Source organism: Paralichthys olivaceus, chromosome 22 (assembly GCF_024713975.1).
Source record: "Paralichthys olivaceus isolate ysfri-2021 chromosome 22, ASM2471397v2, whole genome shotgun sequence".
NCBI lineage: Eukaryota > Metazoa > Chordata > Actinopteri > Pleuronectiformes > Paralichthyidae > Paralichthys > Paralichthys olivaceus.
In genome coordinates, this window is record NC_091114.1 from 16,520,868 (window position 1) to 16,547,106 (window position 26,239).

Genomic DNA, 26,239 nt, shown 5'->3' on the forward strand with positions numbered 1-26,239 from the left:
TCAAATCTTCCTTTTGTGTCCATGAATTGTAACAAACGTTATAACTGAACTTGAACATGTCCGATTGGATAAAATGTCAAAAACCACACGTACAATCCAAATGTAGGATGATCGCTGTCATTGTGTACCTGGTGAAGGTGAAGAGTCACCAGAAAACTACAAAAAGTACAACTCTGCTCATCTAAGAGCTGATCTACCCCCAGTTTAAAGAACCGAAGCAGAATCTCCGACCTCTGAGTTGCCTGGAATGAAATACATTACATTACAAATCCCAGTAGTACAGAAAGTACTACACACTCATACATGTTTTCTCTTTTTCTTTTCATCATTTAATCAAACTTTTAGATACATTTAGATTTTTACATTCACGTTTAATGTGTACATTTATCACATATTTATATATATTATCGATATTATCATATGACTTTGACCAAATGTTTGAAAAAGTGACAGTTAAAAACTTTTGTGCCCATTTTTTACGATGCTCCGAGTTTTTCAAAACGTCACCTCGTACGTCTGTTTTAAAAAATCAGGTTTTATTGCATCTGTAGGAAAAAAAAATACTCTTGAGATTTAAAATAATAATAAAGTCACGCTCGGGTACAACTGAAAACTTTACTTCCTCAGCAGCTTTACTTCGATGACGCTCGAGAACTACACAAATATCTACCAAGCAGATGCCTTGTGTATTGTAGTCGCAAATATATCAGCATTTGAATATATTGAAATATGGAGAACGATGGATCTCAGTGAGAAAAGGATCCACTGATGAGAAAATCATTTCCATAAATAAACAAAACAGCATAAACAAATGTGGAAGAGTTTCCTGCTCAACATCCAACAAGCAGAGAAACGTTCCACAACATTAAATGAAGTTGAATATTATATTTGTACATTGTCAAGATTCCACTTTGTTAAATTCAAAGGAAACCTTTTCTCCCTGAGGATGAATATTGTTTAAATCCACTTGTCTGTGTGTTTCTTGGTGTTTTTTCCATTTCCAGCAAGATTTTTGTATTAAAATCCAAACAGAGTCAGAAATACTTTTACTTATAAGAGGAAAAATACTCGACTTACTGTACATTCTTCCGTGTATTCATGAGCATGGATATTTTTTTAGTCATACGTTTGAATTACTGTCATTCAAGGGGCTCATTTCTATTTTTAAGATTTGATTTTGCTTAATTTGCTTCAATTTTCATTCCCTAACCTGGTGAATGACACAACACGAGCTCCAGATACAGAACCTTCAATAAATGTGTCTTAAATAACAAACTATAAGTTTCGCTGGGAAATCTGTACCAAACGGACTGATGGGAAACTTTAGATCAAACCTGAAACGAGCTTTTGTAAGAACTGTGTTCAGCAACCAGACCAACCTGGGATTATCTCCGTACCTGGAGGAAACAAACACAGTTTGGATTTTCTGTCTCTTCAGTCACTGACATCATTTGTTGCCTGCGAACAGAAACGATGTGCGTGTTTCATGTAGCGACGGGAAGTGAGATCTGATCACAGGAGATGAATTCAGGACACATTTTAACACGAGGTGTGAACTCAGATCTGTCGTTAAAGCAACACTGAGCAACTTCTCTTCTTGTCCTCCTTCGCTCCCTGAGCGTCTGTTCTCTCTCTCTGCTGAGTGGGTTCATCTCCTGAGAGAACAAGTGACTGAGAGTCTCCATCAGCTCCAGAGTGAAGCTGAACTGAGATCAGTTCTTAACAACCAGAGTTTATCTCCAATGTTCAGCAGAAACTTTAAAACATGAAGAATCTGAACAGTTTGTTACAGCAGCAGCTCCTCTGGGTCAGGAAGCAGAGCATCATGGGTAATGTGTTCAGTTGCTTATCATCCTCCTGTTCAAATGCTGTTTGTCAACACATCACATCGTTTTTAAAAAACATGAATCTCTCGTGTCTGTGAGTTGTTCCCTCTGTTCTCTCTGTTCCCTATGTTCCCTCTGTTCCCTCTGTTCCCTCTGTTCCCTCTGTTCCCTCTGTTCCCTCTGTTCTCTCTGTTCCCTCTGTTCTCTCTGTTCCCTCTGTTCTCTCTGTTCCCTCTGTTCCCTCTGTTCCCTCTGTTCCCTCTGTTCTCTCTGTTCTCTATGTTCCCTCTGTTCCCTCTGTTCCCTCTGTTCCCTCTGTTCCCTCTGTTCCCTCTGTTCCCTCTGTTCTCTCTGTTCTCTATGTTCCCTCTGTTCCCTCTGTTCCCTCTGTTCCCTCTGTTCCCTCTGTTCCCTCTGTTCTCTATGTTCCCTCTGTTCTCTCTGTTCCCTCTGTTCTCTCTGTTCTCTATGTTCCCTCTGTTCCCTCTGTTCCCTCTGTTCCCTCTGTTCCCTCTGTTCCCTCTGTTCTCTCTGTTCCCTCTGTTCTCTCTGTTCCCTCTGTTCCCTCTGTTCCCTCTGTTCCCTCTGTTCCCTCTGTTCTCTCTGTTCCCTCTGTTCCCTCTCTTCCCTCTGTTCCCTCTGTTCTCTCTGTTCTCTCTGTTCTCTCTGTTCCCTATGTTCCCTCTATTCTCTCTGTTCCCTCTGTTCTCTCTGTTCTCTCTGTTCCCTATGTTCTCTCTGTTCTCTCTGTTCTCTCTGTTCTCTCTGTTCCCTCTGTTCCCTCTGTTCTCTCTCTTCCCTCTCTTCCCTCTGTTCCCTCTGTTCCCTCTGTTCTCTCTGTTCTCTCTGTTCCCTCTGTTCTCTCTGTTCCCTCTGTTCCCTCTGTTCTCTCTGTTCCCTCTGTTCTCTCTGTTCCCTCTGTTCTCTCTGTTCCCTCTCTTCCCTCTGTTCTCTCTGTTCCCTCTGTTCCCTCTGTTCTCTCTGTTCCCTCTGTTCTCTCTGTTCCCATCGCTGTGACTTCGTATCTCAAACCTTCCGTGTCTGTGAGAGTCGTCCATCGCTCTGACTCAGTCTTTACTGGCAGTTGAACGTGAGGACGTTCTGCTGGTTCCCTCGTATCAGGACTGCGGGACAGTGCAGGCCGCAGGTCAGAGTGTCCAGCCAGGCCATGTACAGAGCACTGGGACAATCACTGGGAGGCACCGGGAGGCTCCTGAACACGGCATTGACATGAAAGTTACATGAGAGACAATCAGGGCTCGAAGGATCTGTGAAGAAACGTCTGAGGAAATGAGGCTTTATTATTATATATGATGATAACGAATCTCTCTAACTAACGGTGCCTTCACTTGACCTGCAACAAAAACACGTGCACGCTGTTTCACACTGAAAACAAAGACACCTGATTCACTCGCCTGAATCTACGTGTGAAACGTGTGAAGTGTGAGAAGTGTGTGAAGTGTGTGAAGTGTGTGAAGTGCACTCACAGAAGCACGAGGGCGGCATGTTGTGAATTCCTCCGGATGATTTCGTTCAGCCGCACTTTTCTCTCCGACTGTGGGGGGAGGAAACAAAGTGAGACACGGACACTGAAGCGCTTGTCTCCGGACATTCTCCAAAGTTTGTCTTTCACACACGAAGGACGCAGCAGGAGATTGTTCGGGTCAAACGTCCAGAGTTCAGTGCAGGTCTGTGAGAAGCACAAGTTACACAAAACAGGGAAACACACACACACACACTCTCTCACACACAGACACACACACAGACACACACACAGACACACACACAGACACACACACCTTAAGTTTGAAGGCCTCAAACTCCTTGTCAGATATCTTCCCCGGGGCCCTTAACTCCTGAACTGAGACGTCTTGCTGCTGTTCATCATGCAGCCTGAAGGGGGCGACACTGTCTTCAAACCTACTCAGGCTGAGGTGCAAAAAGACAAACAGGACCCGGGTCAGTTTGAAACGCAAGAGTCAATTCTGCATGGTGACCTTTAACCTCGTTAGATAAAGATGGATTTATTTTACCGATGTTGCAAAAAATAGAAAAAATAAAACCAATTAATCTTAAGATTGTGTGTGATCGCAACATGGAGTATGTGTGTGTGTGTGTTTGTGTGTGTTTTTGTGGACATACTTCTTGGCGAGCGGAGGCTTCTCGCTGTCTGTCATCACGATGACGTCATCAAAATCCAGACGGAACCTCCTCAGCAATGAGATCATCCTAAAATCACAGAACGATTTAACAGAACACCAGGTCACGTACTGTCCTGCAACAATGTCCGTGTAAAATTGAAAAAAATGTAAAATGTTAAAATGTTAAAATACTAAAGCTCGGCCGATGTGAGGACGTAAAAAATTATAAATGAAATTGATGATTCATTTTGTAGCTCGGGGAAATTGGAAGAAGAGGAACTGAAAAGCGTTTGGCTCCTTCAAGGCGGTGAAACAGTGAGAACGTACGCGTTGCGTCCTGCCTCCATGTTGTCCTCATCGCCCACGATGAAGACCCGGACCCTGCAGAGGCGCCAGCGTTTTCTCCTGGTGAGCAGGTACGGCACCAGCAGAGTCAGACCTGAGGGAGGAGGAACTCAAATCTCAGTGCAATGGATGAATGGAGGCACATATATTAATAATAGGGTATATATATATATATATATATATATATATATATATATATATATATTAACAAACTGAGGAGAAAGTCCAGACCCAATTGTGCACTGATCACAGGTTGTGTCTGGAAACAGCTCTACTGTCTCTGGTGAGTTTGTTTTGTCAGATACCTCCGTCATCGGCCACCCAGTAGACGTCGATGGTCTTGTTCCCCTGGTCGCTCTGAAACACCGTCTTCATCTGGTCTCCGTCACCTTTAGGGGAGATGTCTTCGACTGAAACAGTGAAGTAGGACAATCAGCTGAGCAGACCCGCTGTGAGCAGAAGCTCCATTCCATTCCCAACGTTTTCATTTTCACAGCGTCGCAGGTTCTCACCTGATTCTCTACCAGGAGACTGTTGGTCTTTACTTTCCACACTTTCATCAGGTTCAAATCCCTGGTTCACTGGAGGACAGACAATACAACTGACTTTTTATGAAATATTAAACAAACGCATCTTGTTGTAGGAACAAGTACAGAAGAAATGCAAAGACAGTCTGGATCTCTAACCTCCAACATCAAACTGGTCAAAGATATCCAGCCCGTCCATCATCCTCAAGATGCACAAACAGTAGTTGGAGTCGAATGTGTCACTTGAGAAAAGAAAAGAAAGAAGAAGTTTTAATACGAGGTTCAAAAGAAATACTCATTTTTTATTCCTCACACTTTTTGAGAACAGTTTCTCTTTCTTACGTTATGGTGTTGATATAATCTTCGGTTCTCTCAGGAGAACTGTCCCTCCAGTTAGTTTGGAAGCCCAGGACCAGAGTGTTGGGCTTCAGCTTTCCAAGACCAGACGCCTGAGAGCAAAAGTTTTTGGTAAAAATAAGTAAAAATACACTTTGTGTTGTGTAAGAAACAAACGAAGATACATGTGAACACGTGTGTAAAAAATTAAAATCATAATTTATTCTCAAACAGAATTCCCAGAAGAGTTTTGTAAATAACAAATAAAAGTTGTACCTGCAGCAAGTGCCGAGCTCCAGCTCTGAGGCAGTCTGCACTGAAAGGTGTGTAAAACGAGCGCACCTTCCTCTTGTTCATCCACTTGACCAACCACTCGGTGGCGTTCTGGGGACGGGTTTGTCTCTCCTGCTCCTAAAGGCAACAGATTCATCACATCTTCATACAGCAACCTTTTATTGAAGACTTCAAGTAAAATCTGTGTCACAAATATAATAATAATAATAATAAGGATGTTCAAGACTCGGAACGTGCTTTGATTCAAAGGTACAAGTCTGTAATATTTCAACATTTCCTTCCAGGAGAAAAGAATCTGACGACTGACCATGATTATGTCTCCGCAGATCATGAGGCTTATGTTCTTGGTGAAGGTGCCGACAAAGTCCACCAGTGCGGGGCGCTGGTTCGGGGGCCCGGTCAAGACGAGACACTGCGGCCTGAGGAATGTCGAAGCATCGGAAAAACACGCTTTTAAAATTCTGAACCATTTCTACAAGACAACAGAACTATTTGTTGTCTCACCTGAAGTTCTTGACATGATCCTCCACACCTGACAGAGAGACAGAGTACGACAGAGCCATGTTGTATATCCCCGCCTGGACCGATGACCCCCAGTTCACCTCTGAGGATTTTAAAAGACAAGTGAGAAAAAGACGAAATGTAAAATTCTAACTCAGAACACAGCAAAATCTTAAAGTTAGTTTACGCTCACCAGGCTTGTTGTAGTTGACGTATCCGAACAGGAAGAACATAACACAGCAGGTGATGAGCGCAGCCCACCAGGTAAACAGGAACATCAGAACTGCAGAGATCACAGCCCCAAACAAAGCCGTCCATTTACTGTAGTACTGAAATGATGGCCTCCAACCTGAAGGGGGCGACAGCGAGCAAAAGAGGACGTTCCGGTGTCAGAACATTGAGACACATCATCAGGGATCTTCAACGAGAGGGCCTGGAGGTTTTTGCAAGGTTCAATTAATTGATTGATTGATTAATGGTGAGTCACCGGGGGAGTTGGTGATGGAAGCGTGGAAGCAGCTGAAGTTGATGAGGCAGTAGCAACACAGGAAGAAGTTGGTGATCAAGGCCGCGAGGGCGTTCAGCTCAGCTGCGACGACACAGGAGAGAGAGAAGCACATGATGACGATGTTAAATCAGGGTCGCTCATCATTCATCCACAAGGTGGAGCAGAGCAGACGGGACTCACCGATGAGGACGAAGGCCACGGCGATGACGTAGCAGAGGATGTAGGCCCGGAGTGGCTCATCCTTTTTCCCATAACCCTTTGCAAAGAATCCAATGTATGGGTATAAGTTGTCTCTGCACAGACACTGGCAGGAGAAGAAGAAAAGATCCATTTGTAAAACGTTCATTGGATTTATTCATCTTTATTAATATTTCAAGCTAAGACATTTTACATTTCTATAATATGAATCGTGAGGAGGTGGAAAAACTATTTTTAAAAAGATCCATATCTACCTTGTTGTTTTGTATTCGGTTGTTCTCGTTAATAGAAGTGAAATTCATAAAGACGTCAGACAATTTAACTCATTGTTGAACTTGTGGTTTCTCACCTGAAAGATTTTAGGAGCGGAGACGAGGAAGCCGAGCGCGGACGACAACGCGGCGACAAACACGCCGGCAGTGTTGAGGAAGTAGAAACCCGCCACTTGGCCCGGTACCTGAACGATGCAGATCACGTTCATGAACCCGACACAGATTTGAAACATTCACAAAGTAGGACGATCGTGCCAACGCTGTGTTTGAGGTCTGGGATAAAACGGGAAAGTTATAAACAGAAAGAATTTAACGGCACCTTTAAATTGTTGGCCAGACCGTAATCACATGACTGCGACTCGATGCAGTCGGTGAAGTTCCAGCCCAGGTTACATCCCAGACCCACGCAGCTGTCGGTGATGTTTCCAGTCAGAGCGTGAGCGATATTTCCTGAAGCGTCCCGTACGACACACGAACCTGGAGCCACAGAAACATACAAACATCACAGAGTCAGCGACATCCTGCTCACAACACACAGACACACATGTTGAAGCACACGGGTAGAAGATGACTGCAAACACACGAGAGGTTCAAGTGCTTCACTTCATGTTAATATCTCTGGTGTCTGGAACTCATGTTGTCTGGGCTCTTTAAATCGAGGGCCGACAGGAAGGGCCCCGTGTGATGTAATGAAAAAGTCACGTGACTCTTTTCACATTATTTTAATTGTAATCTGCAGTTTTGGACTCTTCGACTTTCATCGTGAGGGGAAGTGATAGAAACAAACGCAACAACTGAATGAGTTCGATCTCACCAACAGTTGCAGAAATAGCTAAATAGCTGATTGTAGTCCAGAAGATGCCGACGATGGTGCCTTTAGGAACAGCAGTGGCAGGGTCCTGCAAAAGGAAACAACAGCCCAGTCAACATTCATGTCCTTCTTGTCGGCAGCTGTGGTGGAGGAAGTTTATCTCTGCTCCGTCGTACTTTGAGCTCTCCGCAGATGTTGACTCCAGACAGGACGCCAATGGTGGAGGGAAAGAAAAGGGCGAACATCTGGAGGAAGGTGCCGTCAGCTCCTCGCCACGCTGGTTTCAAGTTTGAAATGAAGATGTCGCCTGGATATGAGCAAGAAGAAATTCTAAATTACAAGTATATGTTGAAATTGTTATCATTTCTGATATTTGAGCCAGGTTAATAAATTCTATTGAATGAGATTTATTTAACATCGTCTTTTCAAATAAAAAATCTATTTACATTCTGGTTCCAGGCATGATTTCCAGAAACCTTAATGGTTTTATTTAAATTTTTATCAATCTTGCATTTGTTTTTTATAAAACTGTCCGGAACAGTTGGTTTTATTTTTACAATCCATTTCAAATTTAAGAATTGCTTGGAAGGCTTCCTCAGTGGTATAATTCAAAATACCTTGGTATGAATATAAAATATATAAGTTCTGTAATGAAAGCAGTCGAAACTCACCGCGGTAACCAAAGATGCCCTTGGCCTGTTTCTCTGGACCGGGAGGAATAAATGTTCCCACGAAGTAGTTGGAGAAAGAAACGGTATAAACAAATATAAAGAACAGAATGTGGGTCTGCAGAGAAGAGGGAAAACGAGTGAAGTTAAAAAGAAAGAGAGTTACAGGAGAACAGAGACACTGAGATGTAATCGGATGCGCTCACCTTGGACTTCCACTTTATTCCAGCCAACGAAATCAGCAGGAGCAGCGTCACTGTGACGACGCCCACAATGCGCACGTCATTGACTGAATCAACCACGACAGCACCGAACTCCTGCGTCCATCAATCACATTGTTCGTGTGTTAATATTCTCAACGGTAATAAAACCAGCGTGAAAGTGCTCGAAGCCTCTTCAGTACCTGCATTAGATCCCCGACCACCTCCGCAAAGCCAACGGTGCTGAGCGCACACGCTAGAGTGTTAGCGAAGGAAAAGAGCATCCCCACCGGTCCGCCAATTTCAGGACCCAGAGAGCGGGAGATCATGACATAGAGACCGCCTTGTTGAATAAATGACACAGAGCTGAGGTTCGTCATCGGCAGAAAGATTCGAAAATACTTGTTGATTCAGACGTTAAAGAAATGAAACCAACACATTTCATTTGAATTTAAAAGCAAAAGAAGAAGAAGAAGATTTCACGTGTTCGCACGTTAAACTGTGACTGACCTGAGGTCACCCTGCCGTTGGTGGCGATGGCGGAGATGGAGAGAGCAGTTAGTGAGGTCACCGTCATGGACATCAGGATAATAAGCCAGGTCAATACTGGGACGAGACAGAGGGAGGTATTCATCATTACTACAATACTATCAATACTATTGTGTTTTTACTGTGTACACATGTGTTCCTGATTGACTTACTCTGGATGCTTGTGGAACGTGAGGATTTGGTTCTGATTGAATTAATTTAGATGATTCTGATAATTACACACTCGGGTTATCCTGGGACACAACTTGTAAACTATATGGTGAAACACAACCACATGGAAAGTACCACCCTGCAATTTCTGGAGGTACTTTAACAACGAGTGCAGTTCCAGAGTGGACACAAGTACAAGGAACTTTTAAAAACTCATTTGAAGTTTGCAGAAGAATGTTGTTAGCAGAGATTGTCTGAGATGTTGTCTGGAGCTAAACACTCGGCACATCTATCCAGAGATCCACTGTCCACGCCGACGGCCCCAGAGGCCGGTCGTTGACAGACAATAGCAGATTGGCTCCGAGATCGTCCGAAACCAACCCACGATCTTCGCCCCCCCACGTCTACCGTTGTTGCCATAATAGCAGAACATCTGGTTTGCCGCTGGTACGCTGCGGGTCGTGTTCGAGAGCAGGGACAAGCAGCCGTTTACGCTCAAGTGAGATGAAGTCAGAACAAGAACGAAAGCAGCAACTCACAGATGCCGGCCTGAGACGTGATCCACGACAGGCGGAGCAGCAGGATGACGCCCCACATGTTCAGCATGCAGCGGAACTGAGAGGAGAGAGGGAGTGTTGAATACACCGCACTTCTCACACACACACACACACACACACACACACACACACACACACTGTCCCTCACCATGACTCCAGTCATCCAACCAAATCTACCAGGAGCGCTCCCTTGAGGACCGTCTGCATTGTGGGAGACCGGCTCGTCTCCGGCCTCCAGTCCCTGAGGAAACATGATTCAGACACACATGACATTCACCAGATGTTCAGTCACCACCCACCCTGAATAACATCCACCGTGCAGAAATGTGTGAAGAAGAGAATAAACAGGTCTATAAGACTTGAAACAGGAAGTTTTTAATAATGTTCGTGAGACGTGTGCCCCCCCCCCAGAGGTCAAAGTCTTACATAGATGGAATTGCGGAGGGCCACCAGAGAGGGCCGGCCCCTCATCGGCAGGCGCGGCACTGTGCTGGCGTAATGTTCCAGATGTGGGACCAGGTCCAAGGTGCTGAAGATGGAAGACCTGCGCAGCTCCACCCTCGAGCCCCGACGCCCAGAATCACTGGTGACGAGAAGTCAGAGCAAATGTGTTCGTTAAAATATATATATATATATATATATATATATATATATATAAATATATATATATATATATATATAGAGAGAGAGAGAGAGAGAGAGAACAGTAATGACATCCTGTCCGTGATTTATAGATCCATCTTTTCAAACTTGTGTTAGTTTCATTGAGGACAAAACTTTACAGGAAATAATTCTGCACTTTCATGAAATCCATGTTTGTTGTGTGAAGATCCAGAAAGAGGTGAAGAAGTTTTCTGATTGGGAAACGACACGAACCTTGACTCCATGTCCGAGGCAGAAACGGTGGATGGAATTTGGAAGTTATCGTCTCGGCGGGAATTGTACCTGTGACGTCCCTCCTCGCCGACGGAGAACTGAACACGAGGCCGGACGCCGGAGCTCAACATGTCCCCCCTTGATGTGGACTGTCCCATGGCACGTCTCGCTGGTCTCCCTGAGTGACGGCACGAAGAAAGACTGAGAGGAGCTGATTCAACGTCACCGTAATTTAACGTCACGTGGAAAATGGCTTTCTACAGATCGTGATCACAGTCAAAGGTCAACTGTGTTTAAAGCTGCGTTCAGTGATCGAACTGACGACGCAGAAACTTTTCAACATTTGAAAATGAATCACTGACATGTGACGAGGAAACGTAAAACATCTTTTAACATCAAGTCTGAATATTTTAATTATTGTTCCATCAGTTCCATCAAAATGAGTCATCACCTTAAAACGTCGAGGTTTCACATCACATCACGATAACGTGACAACGTGAGAAGACGATTGTTACGCAGAGATGAAATGATGACTTTAAACGATGAGTCGTCATTTTACAACGTGAGACATTCTGTGTGTTTATGTTTTGATTAAACTTTGGATCAAATATATCGTTCATGACACTGAAGTCGAAATGTTTCTGCTTCTATCGAAACAAAGACGTTAATATCATCTGCGGCGATCGATGCCATTATATTTCAAAACAATCATTTAAAATGTCACCGCTCCGTTTGCAGGTTTTAAAAACTCTCAAATTATAACAACACTTTTTCTTTTTTCAGTATTTAAGAGAAATTTTAAATGTTAAATACTCACAAGAGTTTTTTCTGCTGCAGGTGAAGTGTCGTCGACAGATTTTCACACCAACACTCTTTATATTCAAACCTGAGGTGGAGGGAATCCCCTCCCATCAACATCCGTCCCTCACACACACACACTCACACACACACACTCACACACACACACACACACACACACACACTCACACACAGATTTCTTGCTGGAGTTTGATTCCAAAAGTTGTTGAATTTGAAGTAAAGACTTTTCAACCGAAAACAATTGAAAACATTTTTAAAATAAAAAAACTGTTTTGATGAAAAAAGTGAAAATCCACGAGAGAATGTTATTCGAACTGTTAACATGTAACTCGTTGTGTCTGAAGCTGTTGGGAAAATAAACCTTTGTCACACAACACACAGAGTGTCGCGTTGGAGCGTCGGCAGAGTTTTGGGGTAAACAAAGGAACAACTGGGTGGTTTGGTGCCAAAAGAAAAAGAAGAAGAAGAAACACACTTAAATAATTTAACATCTTCTGTTTGGAACAGACTGACTGATTCATTATGTTTCGTCTTCAGTTAATCTCAAGCGTGTGTTGATATTTTCACATAATCTTATTTAGAATGACATTAAACCAAATTACACTCTGTTATCATTAGTTAACTGAGGTACCGAGCAGCTGAGTGTCAACAGGTATGAGGAGCATTAGAACTCACACGATAATCTCACATGTATTCAATCAGGTGATTATTATTACGTCTCCTGTAACGTCCAGTGAACCTGAATGGATCCGTCATCATCACAATGTCCCGTTTAGAAAACACGAGACACACCTCAGGGGCCACGAGGGGCCACATAGATAAGGAACAGAGTGTGTGTGTGTGTGTGTGTGTCCCCTGAAGGACAAAGACCTTTATCTTTTACATCACTCCATTGTCTCCAGGAGAAGAAACCACTCGTCCTCACACTCCAACACAGAGACATAATAATTATAATGATGATTATTGTTCAAACAAGCTGCAGCTGATGTGTTTCACTGACAGAATGAACTGAGATGGTTTCAGTTTGAAAACCTGATCATCAAACGTGACGACCACAGAGACGAACTCAGCTTTCAAGGAATTTATGTTGATATGTATTTACTGTGAGACACTGAGACACACTGTGAGACACTGTGAGACACTGAGAGACACTGTGAGACACTGTGAGACACTGAGAGACACTGTGAGACACTGTGAGACACTGAGAGACACACTGTGAGACACTGTGAGACACTGTGAGACACAGTGAGACACACTGTGAGACACTGAGACACACTGTGAGACACTGTGAGACACTGAGAGACACTGAGAGACACTGAGATACACTGAGAGACACTGTGACACACTGAGAGACACTGTGAGACACTGAGAGACACTGTGAGACACTGAGAGACACTGTGAGACACTGAGAGACACTGTGAGACACTGTGAGACACTGAGAGACACTGTGACACACTGAGAGACACTGTGAGACACTGAGAGACACACTGTGAGACACTGTGAGACACTGAGAGACACTGTGAGACACTGTGAGACACTGAGAGACACTGAGAGACACTGTGAGACACTGAGAGACACTGAGACACACTGTGAGACACTGAGACACACTGTGAGACACTGAGAGACACTGTGAGACACTGAGAGACACACTGTGAGACACTGAGACACACTGTGAGACACTGAGAGACACTGTGAGACACTGTGAGACACTGAGAGACACTGAGAGACACTGTGACACACTGAGACACTGTGAGACACTGTGAGACACTGAGAGACACACTGAGAGACACTGTGAGACACTGAGAGACACACTGAGACACACTGTGAGACACACTGTGAGACACTGAGAGACACTGTGACACTGAGAGACACTGAGAGACACTGAGACACTGTGAGACACTGTGAGACACTGTGAGACACTGAGAGACACTGTGACACACTGAGACACTGAGACACACTGAGACACACTGAGACACTGTGAGACACTGAGAGACACTGTGAGACACTGTGAGACACTGAGACACACTGAGACACTGAGAGACACTGTGAGACACTGTGAGACACTGAGAGACACTGAGACACACTGAGACACTGAGACACACTGAGACACACTGTGTGTCCTCAAAGCAGGTGTCAAACCAATGTGACGTTTGTGTAAAACCTCAAAAATAAGAAAAAAGTGTTTTTGTCCAGAACGAGGTCAAAACAAACCACAGCAGAGAAACGTTCTGTTTCTTCAGACTGAAGCGTCTCCGATGTTTCACTGAGATTTGATCTGAATCTGTTTATTAAAAACTTTCTTCTCGTCTTTCTGTCACCTTTGATTTGTCTTTCTTTTTGGACTCAATGTCCTTCATTGGACAATGATCTACTGCCAGGGACTCATATGACGGAGCGGGGGACTACACCACTTTTTACTTTTTTTTTTTATTTCTTTCACATTTATTTATTTGGGGTTTTCAAACTTCCATGAAAATTGCACTTAACTTAAAATGATGAAATGAAGATGAAGGAATAAAGAACAAAGAAAATACATCGACAGATCAATCGGACCCAAAATACATTCTGAGAATTTGCTGAGTTGGTAAATTTGAAGTTTACACACGGAGGCCGAGAAGTTTCTGTAACTTGTATGTACAAGATAAAGAAAACAGGTATTATCACACCCTTCTACATTCCAAGAAGATAACTCCTCATAATACAGCAGAAAACGTCTTCACCTCCTGAACTGAAGCGAATGAAAACCAACAGGTGAATATTAATCAGATCGATTTAATCGCCTGCAGCAGAACACGGACATGTGCTGACTTCAGAGCAGAGCTGTTGCCACATCAGAGCTTTGATCGAACTCACAGCCTCGAGTTACAAAAAAACAACCGATGAGGAAATCTCAGCTCGAGGAGACATTTCTCTCACGTATATTTAAATGTGTGACTGCGAGGCTGATGTCTTTCCTGTTGAGTAATTTCTTCATCGACGCTCGCAGAGAGAATTCGAGGCCAACTCTGTACCTTGAGCGAAATCAGGGAGGAAACCGACGCTCGGCCGTTCGAGGCCAGAGTTGTGAAACCGAGGGGAGCTGTGAGGAAACGCTGCTCATGCAAATGTTCCATAAATGCAGCTCAACGTTGCATAAGTGGAATGCAGCAACATCAAACACACACACACACACACAAACACTGTGCACGTCAACGTTTGACAATGTGAAGATTTTATTACTTTGACAAACTTCGTCCTCTGCTTTGGACGTCCACGCAAAAATGTGACACAAAAATATTTCAGTGTTTACAAAATCATTGCTATACTCTGCTTTATAATATCTTTATAACTTAGGGGCGTAAAAAAACAAAATACAAAATGGGTGACTCAACACAGTGAACTCATTTAAAAACGTAGTCCGAAGAAAATGGCGGCAGCTCTACTCCAGCTGCTCCACACTGGCGAGCGTCTCCTTTGCCGCCGACCTGCCGCTCTTCTCCTTGTTCTTGCTTTTGAAGGTGTTCCCCAGTTTGACCGACAGCGTGTGCAGGGCGGTGGTCTCCTCCCGGGAGCTGCTGCTGCGGCTGCGGCCGCTGCGGGAAAAGGTCGACGTGGTCCTGCTCTCGGAGTTGGTGTCGTCGAACAGTTTGCCCATGAAGCTCAGGCCGGCCTTGCGGATGTGGGAGCTGCCGGCGAAGACGTAGAGGACGGGGTTGACGGCGCTGCTGAAGTAGGCGAAGGCGGTGACGCTGGGTCGAGCTCTGAGTGCAGCCCCGGTCACTGAGTCGCTTTTCTGCAACAGGCCAATCACCTGAGGGGGGGGGGGGGGGCAGGAAGAAGTAAAGTATATACTTCTACACAGTACATTATTTCACCACATACATGTTTATGTCCGACTTTGTGGTACAAGGTCAGTTCACTCACTCATCCCCCTTTTTTCAACAAATGTAAAACTGATTTATACTTTAACCAAGTAAAACTATTTCCTACACGAGCACTTCGACCAGTTTGTGTATATACGAGTAAAGAATATTCAATTACTACGAAATTAAAAAACAGAAATGTAATATTGATATTTCACAGTTTAACCATAAACTTTACTCTGAACAAAAAGAAAAACACAGACAAGACAAATGCGACATATAGAACGTGACTCAAGTAATAAACATTAAATTAAATTCTTTTTTTTAAACTGTATAAAAACCTCTCTGCATTGTTTGTTCTATAAAATAAAAGTTCTAATGCTGGCAACGCTGATATTGGATATTTCTCTGAAAGGCTCGTATTTTATCTGCCGACAGAAAAATAAGTCTGGTTTGGATTTGATCTCTTATCTTACAACACTTTGGCTCCGAATGGTTTTTTTTCCACGGATGAAATGAAATCACCTGTACGATGTTGACGATGTGATACGGCAGCCAGAACACGGCGAAGGCACAAACGATCATCAGGATGAGGCGGCTGCCTTGTCCTCTGCGGTTGAACATGGCGCTGCGCAGGCGGCAGATGACGGTGGCGTAGCAGGTGTTGATGAGGGAGAAGGGCACCAGGCAGGCCATGACGGTCTCAAACAGGTACTGGAAGACCTGGTGGCCCACGCTTTTCCAATGGTACGGAATGCAATAGTTGGCAGTGATGTTGTTCTGTAGTTTGAGCTTCAGATTACTGTCGGGGGGGGGAAACGTGAAGCTTTTTATGAATTCATATTTATCAATTTCAAAAAATGCACCATGTCTGTGAAAGTCATGGGGAAAAATTAAATCCAAAAAATAAAAAGACAAAATGGAACCAAAAAGGATAGAGCTTCCCATGAAGGGAAAAAGAGCAAATCGAATAAATGTAAAACTTTAAAATTAGCTGGATCTCGTGACAAACGTGTCACAGACGTAACTGAAAGAAAATGATGTCACAATAAATCAGATTTTATATTTTTATTTACTCAAAACAGCTGAAAACCATCTGCAGGATTTAAAAGAAGGAAAATGTCTTTTTTAGTGAGGTGAGGCCACGTCAGCCTCATTTTTTGGGAACGATAGCAAACTCTTTCTTTTGCTTTGCAACAACCATTAAAAACTCAACACAGCAAACTAGACGGGAAGTCTCACCTGCGATAAAAAGGCATCGGCAGCGACAGGATGAACGCCGTCACCCAGACCCCCAACAGGAGGACCAGCAGCGAGCGCTTGGTCCTCATTCGCTGGGACAGAAAAGGCTGAGTGACAGCCAGCCAGCGGTCCATGCTCATCAGGCAGATGAGGTAAATGGACACGTACATGTTGACACTCGACAGGTAGTGCACCAGCTTACATGCCACTGAGCCAAACTCCCAGCCTCGGCCTCCAGCCAGGTACCGCAGGAAGAGAGGCGCGGTGAGCAGCACGGACGCGTCCGCCAGAGCCAGGTTCATCACCAACAAGCAGGTCACCGAGCGCTTCTTCACCTGGCACAACACGGACCAGACCACGAACAGGTTCCCGGGGAAGCCCAGCACAAAGGCCAGAGTCAGGATGGCGATGCCGACCTGGGCTGAGACGCTGAGCGGCGCAGAGGTGGCAGCGGCGGCGGTGACATTGGACGCCATTAGAAATGTCTGTGAGTGTTTGTTTCACAACTGAAATTGACCCTGCAGGAAAGAGACAGGAAACAGGATATGTTGTGCTATGGGTTCTGTAATGTAGATGTGTCAGTGCTGCCAAACGTTGCTCAATATTCACATTCATGTTCAGGTTCAGTTGATCAGGACAAACAGATGCAATCAGACCGGTCGGGGGAGGTCAGAGGTCACGGGCTGCCTCGGTGGAAGGTGGTAGGAACAGGTACTGCATCACAGCACTTTTTTAAATTGTCTTACAGTAACAAAAAAGTTTTCCACAGTCGCAGGAGGAAGAAAGAAATAAGATCGAGAACTCGAGGAAAGTCAGAGAAGCTGAAATAAAATACCCGAGAGAAAGTGCCTCAGTAGCATCAGGTCAAAGGAGCGAATCACCTCCTCCACCTCCTCCACCTCCTCCACCTCCTCGTTATATTCCACAAATGTACTTTCGTATCAAATCATTCGCTGTCTTTAAATTATTGTTATTTGTATTATTCTTATTCTGTTTTTGCGTTCTTACTTTTACCACAGTTTAAATAACGTCATCATTATTATCATTTAAATCGAGGACAAAAGTCAATATTTTTTTGTCGATAATAGAAACAAGTCATTTTATTTTATTTTTAAGTCTCAAAATTAAAAAAAAAAAAAGATCCTCAAATATTGTTCGCGAGCTGTGTTTAAATATCAAACTGATTTTCGTCACCACACTTCTCAAATCACCTCTCATGTAAATTTTATACAAAATCCGTAAACCTGCTAAAAAGCTCTTTCTTTTAAACAATAACCAGATGTTAGAAAACTGACTGACAGCGACCGACAGAAAATTCAGAAACTGACCTTCGGCAGCAGATGTGTTGGATCAGTCACCCAGATGTTTCTCAGCGTGTCTGTTGGCCGGGCGTCCTCTCAGGTTTGACTGTGCCGCAGCAGAACACACAATTTCATATATTGAGTAAGAAGTGTCATGTGAGGGGAAACCCAGTGACCACAAGAAGCCAGTTGAGCTTTCAGCTTGTCATGTAGTCGTGTTCATCCTATATATCTCATTTTCTTTAACATAAAGAATTTCCATTTGGACTGTTTACATTTATATTGTAAACATTTAATTGAATTCCTTTTTGTATTTTATGTAAATTTTGGTCGTCCAGAAAGGACAGCACAAGAATTTCAGTTCACAGGGAAACGTGTGTTCTCGTTTTTGACGATAAAAAATATTTGAATCTTCATTCTACAACTGCGGAGCGGTGCATCCGTATTCAGCGGTGACGCTGGTATGCACGATACCTTCATGGAAAAGTCAACACGGCATCTGCTCCTGTTTGTGGAGCATCGTGTGCGCTGCAGTCATCTGGAAATCAAACATTATGAGGGTGAACGTGAAGCTTCTCAGAGATGACAGCAGCCGAGCAGCTCCACGACCGATCTGACTTCCAAAGCATGAAAAGAGGAAAGAGAGGAAAGAGCAGATATCGCCAAGAAAAAGTTGTGCAACAGTTTTCAAGGAAGAGAACGAGCAGCTCAAGACTCGGTCACGAGGGGTGAGGAGGGGAATATTCCGGTAAAGAGCCACGGTCTTGTTGAAACATGACCCCTGGCGTCATACCTCTGCTGGTGTACATTGCTCTCGTCTTGAACAGATTTACATCATATTCCTCTTTCCACATTTCAGAGGGACAGAACGTACTCAGTTACAAAAGGTGTGAAGTTTCAGAAGTAGAATTTTATTTAACTCTGTCTTTCCTCTTTTTCATTGTTTGGTCGCATGCTCAGAGGGGAGCAGTAAAACATAAGGGCTTTAAAGCTGGACTACATTTTCAACCTGGCCCAAGTCTGCAGTTTCAATAAGCGCAATGAAACGTTGGAATTGTACAACTCAGCAATCGCGCTCAAACAAAATAGTTTCTGGCAACGTGAGAAAGCTGCTTTTAGCAGAAAAACTCATCCATGCATGTGAAAATGGGTAAAACCTAAGAAATGTGGTAGAATCTCTCAACACACACACGCGAGTTTGAATATTGTCGAGATAAAATCAAGTGCCGCCATCAAACCTGATCTCTCAACTTCACACGGCTAAAACTTTCACTGTTTCAAAGTTCTTTTAGGCGTCAGCATAAGTAAAATACTCCACAGAGAAAAGGACACAGTCCAATATTTGCAAAAGAGTCAATAAAAAAAGTTTCAAATTGACTTTACAGTAAACATGCACAGTCACCACACAGCACCACAGGAACCACTTGTCTTTGGACAACACTGTGACTTTAGGGTGTTTCCTGTCAAAGTCTGTGACAGTATCACCTGGAAGTGGATCCACGTAATGAAGCATCTTTATTGTGACTGTCAGGAAGCAGCCGTGCAAGATGAACCCTTGTTGTTGTCCATCTAAAATGTGCTCGTGAGCAGACAGAGGAGAGATTTAAAGGCTTGAGGGGTTAAACTTTTCCCCCTCGGAGCCACACCAGCATCAAATCTTCTGCCTCCTGTGTCCGCTACTTGCCATGCTTCCCGGGTTTGGCATTAGAACTCGAGTTGGTGACCGAATCCTGGTCTTTGTCCTTGAGCATGACAGCATCCGCTTCTTTTTCCTTCTCGCGACTGTTGTGGCTGTTCTGTCGGCTCTTCCTGTTCGACAGGTCTATCCCCGTGCCCTCAAACAAGCGGGCCATGAACTCAAACCCCTCCCGACGAATGTAAGACTTTCCTGCGAAGAAGTAGAGGATCGGGTTGATGGAGCTGCTGATGAAGGCTATGGAGGAGGTGACTGCACGGCTTTTGCTCCAGATAGTATGAAGCCTGGTGGGTGGAGGAGTGAACAGAGAGTAAATAGTTTTAACATTGTAGAAAATGCATTTACTTGTTTGTTGTTGTTGCTCTACATTTACGCCTGCCGCTCTCTCTAAGGTCAGCAGGAAACATACCGACACTGATCAAGAAAAATAGACAGAAACTCTTTTTGTCTATCGCGCAATCATCCCATTGGGTCTTAAGGACACTTCGACATACAGATTGAAGGAGTCGGAATCAAACTGCCAACCTTCCGATGATGGACAACCCGCTTTACCAGCCACAAGCACCCAAACACACTGTACCTAGTTTATTCATGTGCTCTGGAAAGGAAGTCACAGTTGCTAGCTAAGTTAACTGAAGCACATTTGACCCAACGTAATTCTCTGTTAAAAGTTCAGTGAGTAAGATTTAGTGACATCTAGTGGTGAAGTGTCATGTTGCAGCTGAACACCCCTCCCCTCCCCCTCTCCTTCCAAACACGAAGAAGAACCTGTGGCAGCTTCAGTCGTCATAAAAACTCAAAAGGTTTTAGTTTGTTCAGTCTGGACTAATGTAAACAACATGGCGGCCTCCGTAGAGAGGGTCTCCTCGATGTAAATATAAAGTATTTAAATATAAACTTTGAGGGTAAAGAAAACAACACTTCATACAATTTAAATGAAACACACTCGTGAAAACATCATGAGGATTATTTCATATTCAATTTCTGCCGATAGATCCCTTTCATCAGAATCTTACACACTGGACCTTTAAGCCACGCCTTGTTTTCATCTGACTTTAAAAACACTCATTGATTAACGAGCTTTACAGCTAAGATAAGCTAATCTCCGCACAAACGCTATTGATTAGCGTCTGTTTGACTTTAGAACTTTAATTGTCTGTATGATCACTTACGTTTTTCTTTTTTCAGTGTCTTTCATCAAAGCCCATGCAACCTGGGAGCAACACAAACATGTTTGATTAGTAAACGAGTGTTCAGCTGTTCAAACCTTCATTGATGAGAAAATACACGTAAAGACCGAATGTGCTCAATGTTCTTAATGAGACATGTGTCACGTGGTAAAGCAAGAGGCGTGACGAACCTGCACCATGTTGATGATGTGGTATGGCAGCCACAGCAGGCAGAAGGTCAACACGATGGCCAGGATGAGCTTCTCACTGCGAATCCTACGCTGGAACTTGCTCTGTCGGATCCGACGTAAGATGCAGATGTAGCTGAATAAAATGACCCCATATGGAATAAAGCAGCCCAACACGAGCTCCAGCATGTACTGCATGACTGTCTGTGAAGGGGAGACGAGGTGAGGACAGAGGGACATAGGATTTAACATTAAGACATTCTGCATCATGTGAAATCAAATGCAGGCATCGGACAATCTTCCTATTTCCCAAACAAGAGGCCAAACACATCCAAACCATAGACTTCATGCAAGATGGACGACGCAGCTCCACTTCCTTTAACTGTCCAGAAATGAAGCTAAACTATGCCGGCCGGCCACCAGGTGGCGATCGAAACACTCTGGCGTCACTTTTGGGGAGCTGTCATGTCGTCCATCTTTATATACATGGAACGATCTGAGGCAAGTCCAGTTGTCTTTGAATCTGCTGTTCTATGTTTCCTGTGACTTTATCGCCCATTTTACTTTAGTGATTGCAAAGTAATTCTGTTTTACCTGGGGCCCTCAAAGGGAAACCCTGAAACGGTTCTGATTGGGCAATGCCAACCACAACCCACCAAATGTATTGGCAATACAGCAACATGGTAAACAACTAAATTTACAGTAGTAATGGGTCGTATGTCTGTTTCTACTATTCAGTCACAGATTTAGGAGACTGGGCCTCCTCAGTGAATAGAAGAGAATATACTGAGGATCTTCTTCACTCACTTCGCTGTCATATAGATGGTATGAGTCGCACACTTTTTTATTCCCACTCTTCTCCACTCTTCTGTAGATCATCGCAGGAACCGAGGCGACGATCACCAACAGCCACACCACAGCCAGCATCCGCACTGTCGTCCTTCGGCCTGTGATGGCGCTAATGCGCACCGGCCACACGATAGCCACCAGCCTGTAGAGACTCATCAGCATGATGAGGTGGATGGAGGCGTACATGTTGGCCAGACACAGGTAGAAGACGATCTTGCACATCACCTCCGTAAACACCCAGTTCTTCAAAACCAGGTAGATGATGAAGAACGGGGTGAGGGCCATCAGTGAGCCGTCCGCGATAGCCAGGTTGAGGATGAGGAGAGTGGTGATGGACTGCTTCCTAGCACGAGCCAGGATGCTCCAGATGACGAAGACATTTCCGGGGAAGCCCAAGACGAATGTGAGGCTCAGGATGAGGGCGCCCATGGTGGTGCCGGTGCTGCTGTCCAAGATGCTCTTGTCTGTTGTGTTGTTGACTAAGGAGTTGTTCAAGCTGTAGTTTTGGGCCATTTTTGTTCCCTGTCAAAGTGAGAACATTGGTGAATGACTTTGTTTGAAGGTCCATTTACTTCAACTAGAGCAGTGCCCATTGTAAACCTGCCTGTCTGAGTGTTCTGTTGTCTTTGAGGCTCCGCAGCCGCTTCACAATTATTCCTGGTTAGTGAGTCCTGTCGCGTCTGTGCTGCTTGTGTGCAGGGCCTCTGGTAAACAGTCTGTGATGCAGAGTGAAGTCAGGAAACTGTACCTTCATCCTATCTGGTTTGTCTGCAATCATGAAATGGAACTGAATTTGCTTTACTACTGTTCACATGTGAGGCTTATACGTTTGAATGATTGGCCTAAACACATTGAACGTCAGGTATTTCAAATGTCTGCAAATCAAAAAAAGGACATTTCCTGTTATATGGTTGATAAAACGTGAACAAAGCAAAGCTCACAGGTTAGTTTTTTTGAAATTCCTAATCAATATGAGTCAGTGTTTCCCTGAAAATGAACGATGGAAACATTTCTTTCAAGACACAGCTCTTGAATCGTGTCGTATTTGGCACAAGCCCAGGTTTGAAAATACAAGTATGTATTTGTGTAGAATATATGTGGGAGTGTGGCGCAAGTTTAACAAGTTTTAACGGTGGTTCTTAATTCCTGAACGACGAGACCAGACACGAGCGGAGAGCAACAGACATGTGTCAGTGTTTGAGCAAAGATTCAGGTTAATGCTCTCACTGTTCCTCTATAAGCCTGACAGATAAAATGAATTTATTGCAAAATTCAAACACAAAAATTTGAAATGATTTACACTGGACAAAGATTTTTTAGAAATATGATCAAGAGGAAAGAAAGTATAAGATCAGGCAGAGTACGTAAAATATAAATACAGCAAAAATAGACAAGAAACACAGTAAAATATGATCATTTAATTACAGTCGCTCTGCAAACTGAGGTTTTACAATAAAACACATTCTTCTGTGCACTGGATATTACTACTACAATCTGTTTCTTTAATTAGCTCCACTTTGAATAAAATATAACTTACCTGTAAATTAAATTCAGACAATTTCTATGATATAACTCTAACAGAGGTTTACAATTAGAGAGGCTTACAACAGTGGATGTTGAAGCAGCGATGCACTCGTTTCTTTAAACTAAATGAAATTAGGATCATGTTTTGATGTAGAGTAATAATTGCAAGTGAGTGTAAATCTTTCATATTCTGTATTTTTCCTATTACTCTGCAAATCCTATAACCACTGATATAAACTAACATTGATCCTGATGAGATGTTTGATATTGTCGCTTCCCTTGTTGCCCTGAAGATCAGTTGTTTACACCTAAAGTAAATATCCATCCACAGTCTAAAATAGTCCCTCGACAAAGGCACTGTTTTCTCCTTCTTGAGTAACGTTTGCTAAAAACAGAGTTCGGATCAATGTATTAGAAACAATGGCCCCTGTGCGTGAACGGGCTCCTGCTTGGCAACATGTGTTTTAAAACTATTTAATGTTACTGGAAAACGTTTTCAACAGTAACATGTCGTCACTTGCAGAACATATCTTGACTATTGGTACGAGATCACACCCTGAAGACGGCTGACGCTGTCAGAGCTCCTGTTCTTAATCATTCACACCCTCATCAACAAACCTTTTCTATGAGCACGTCGTGCTGCGATTAAGGATTCAAACGTTGTCAGAGTGCGGTCACCAAGGTGACAAACAGAGGCAGGGACCTTCCTCCGTCATGTGTTGTTTAATGTGTTATACTATAGAGACACACACTAAGCACAGTTCTTATAGCAGCAGAACTGTATTTATATCACTAAGTACAAGCAGTAGTGCAAATACTGTTGTACAATAAACAAGAAACTCTTTATACTTCATTTGACTTTTTGGGACTTTGGAAACGTTAGGTGATATTTATGGAAATCAGCAGCTAATAATCTTTAAGAAATAATAAAAGTTATTAGACTGTTTATTTATTCAGGGGTTTTCTTTGCTTTGTTGTTCATTTTTAGTTTCATTCCAAGAACAGACCTCGGTTTTTAGACAACTTAAACTTAAACTCCTAAATAAAAGAATACTGTGGAGTCGGGTTGATTCAGATTTACTTATGGGGGAACTTTTAAACTATAGAAGTTGACCGACATGATTTAATTGGAAATTAAGAAAAACAATTGGTTCAAGAGAATTCAGACATGCACGAGATTTATGCTAGAAATTCAAAACGCTCTCATTTATTTCTGTTTGAGTTTCAAGTACACTGTAGACACACTCCTCTCAAATGAATCACTGCCGAAGAATAGACTGAAGACGTGTAACCGCATGGCCAGTGTGTACAGAGAGCCGGTCCGACCACATTGACAGCGACATCAAACAACGGCATACACTGAAACAGTGACATATTGTGCAACGGCCCAACGGTGACACACTACACCAACAACAAGCAGCTTGTTGACATCGCTGTCATTTTGATTCTTCTCTGTTTTAACTTCTCTGTGGTCGGCAGGGTTCCTCTCCACCTCCACATTTGATTGTGTTTAATCATAATTGGTACACACAGAAGTCCCTGAGACACGAGCGAGCTCATTGCACAACTTCACTGAAAAGGTGTGTGTGTGTGTGTGTGTGTGTGCATTGTGTGACTCATGCACATACCTGCTGAAACACTCCATGTACACAGGAATGGAGCAACGCACAATAAACAATAGTGACACAGGTTAAGTTGACGCGTTGATGAAATCTGAACAAATCGCAGGTGTCAAACGAACCAAACTATAATGTCTCGACGCACAATGACACACAATGACACACAACAGCGGGCTGAAGGAAATAACACTTCAGCAGCAGCAGAGCTCTGATTAACCGCCGTGATTTGCAGCCGTTGTAACCACAGAGTTGTCACTGACACACAAACAAACACACACTCGTGAATGAGACACACACTCACCAGGGCATCAGGCGTAAATCCAAAGACACCAAAAACTGGAGAAGAAGTCAGATTGTATATTCTTTCCCTCCTCTTCTCTCTCCCACACACATTTTCCTCCCAGCCAGTTACTCTCCCTCTTTCTTTCTATCTCTCCCTCCGTGTCTCTCCATTGATGTGTCATGCTTGCTGTAACATGTATTTGCAGTGAATGGGGGGTGGGGGGGGGTGGGAGGCGTGTCGGCGTTCTCTGGCCTGCCTCTGCCCTGCCGGCCTGTCAAGCTTCCTCACGTGTTGAGTGAATGATTCCACCTGTGCAGCGTCCACTTCAACGTTTAGCTCATCCAAAGTACATCTTCTACTTTCCCATAGTTCCACTCGTCCACTGGATTCAGACGCTGAACCCTCAACACACTCAGATCCGACAACAGCCATTGGTTCCAGCTGGATGGGGTTGAGGTTGCAGGTAAATCACAATCTCGGAGCCCATCGACGATCATCTCAAGACAAGTGAGGCTCTTGGGGGCAATGGCCAATGTTGCAGGGGAGCGGACGGCGGTGTCCGGGTCAACTCTCGCTGTACACGTTCAAGTCCAGTGAGTCCACACCAGTCGGACTTGAACGTTTCTCCACACAAAACACGAACAGAGCTTCTTGTTGGTGTTCAGACGAGGTTTTGGCTCATCTCTATTAGCAGCTATGGATAAATCCTTTCCTGATCCCACTGGACATTCAGGCCTCCTGAAGAGTTACTGAGGTAAAAGTAAACATTAAGCTTAAACACACAAAGTCACCTCGGATCAAACGTCGCGTGCTAACAGACTCCTCTGCATGGGGGTGTGATCTGCAGCATTGAGGTTCATTAATAAGTGAAATTAAAAAGCTGATGCATCTCAGTCCGTGTGTTGCGTCTCTTTTTCTCTCCACAGACTGTTTACCTGCAGGCAACCA

The 26,239-nt window shown here is 43.8% G+C and overlaps 3 protein-coding genes across 6 annotated transcripts; all 3 read right to left on the reverse strand.

Annotated features, from left to right (window-relative positions):
• Window positions 1-2,664: 2,664 nt before the first annotated feature.
• Window positions 2,665-11,702, reverse strand: LOC109641719 (solute carrier family 12 member 3-like). The gene is made up of 28 exons (XM_069518254.1): window positions 11,577-11,702; window positions 10,760-10,937; window positions 10,310-10,466; window positions 10,032-10,124; window positions 9,866-9,941; window positions 9,138-9,233; window positions 8,831-8,970; window positions 8,634-8,744; window positions 8,431-8,545; window positions 7,936-8,066; window positions 7,763-7,847; window positions 7,268-7,425; window positions 7,026-7,133; window positions 6,659-6,782; window positions 6,458-6,559; window positions 6,164-6,319; window positions 5,974-6,073; window positions 5,777-5,888; window positions 5,452-5,586; window positions 5,182-5,288; window positions 4,999-5,081; window positions 4,825-4,893; window positions 4,618-4,722; window positions 4,295-4,406; window positions 3,969-4,055; window positions 3,626-3,755; window positions 3,314-3,381; window positions 2,665-3,039 (listed from the first exon to the last, which is right to left on the reverse strand). The coding sequence occupies exons 2-28, from the start codon at window positions 10,915-10,917 to the stop codon at window positions 2,901-2,903; spliced, it is 3,057 nt and encodes a 1,018-aa protein (XP_069374355.1). The 5' UTR covers window positions 10,918-10,937; window positions 11,577-11,702; the 3' UTR covers window positions 2,665-2,900.
• A 3,070-nt stretch (window positions 11,703-14,772) lies between these two features.
• ltb4r (leukotriene B4 receptor) lies at window positions 14,773-18,745 on the reverse strand. 2 transcript variants are annotated; one of them, XM_020108134.2, is made up of 5 exons: window positions 18,438-18,745; window positions 17,991-18,069; window positions 16,663-17,180; window positions 15,946-16,222; window positions 14,773-15,368 (listed from the first exon to the last, which is right to left on the reverse strand). In XM_020108134.2, exons 3-5 carry the CDS (start codon window positions 17,136-17,138, stop codon window positions 14,997-14,999), a joined length of 1,125 nt encoding a protein of 374 aa, XP_019963693.2. In that variant the 5' UTR covers window positions 17,139-17,180; window positions 17,991-18,069; window positions 18,438-18,745; the 3' UTR covers window positions 14,773-14,996. The 2 variants fall into 2 exon arrangements, with proteins under 2 accessions (XP_019963693.2, XP_069374357.1); XM_069518256.1 differs by lacking the exon at window positions 18,438-18,745 and having other exon boundaries at window positions 17,991-18,128.
• Window positions 18,746-18,853: 108 nt separating this feature from the next.
• ltb4r2a (leukotriene B4 receptor 2a) lies at window positions 18,854-25,449 on the reverse strand. 3 transcript variants are annotated; one of them, XM_020108143.2, is made up of 6 exons: window positions 25,310-25,449; window positions 22,470-22,581; window positions 21,824-22,387; window positions 21,020-21,220; window positions 20,832-20,872; window positions 18,854-19,943 (listed from the first exon to the last, which is right to left on the reverse strand). In XM_020108143.2, the coding sequence occupies exons 3-6, from the start codon at window positions 22,376-22,378 to the stop codon at window positions 19,640-19,642; spliced, it is 1,101 nt and encodes a 366-aa protein (XP_019963702.1). In that variant the 5' UTR covers window positions 22,379-22,387; window positions 22,470-22,581; window positions 25,310-25,449; the 3' UTR covers window positions 18,854-19,639. The 3 variants fall into 3 exon arrangements, with proteins under 3 accessions (XP_019963702.1, XP_019963698.1, XP_069374358.1); XM_020108139.2 differs by lacking the exon at window positions 22,470-22,581 and having other exon boundaries at window positions 25,310-25,448; XM_069518257.1 differs by lacking the exon at window positions 25,310-25,449 and having other exon boundaries at window positions 22,470-22,608.
• Window positions 25,450-26,239: the final 790 nt, after the last annotated feature.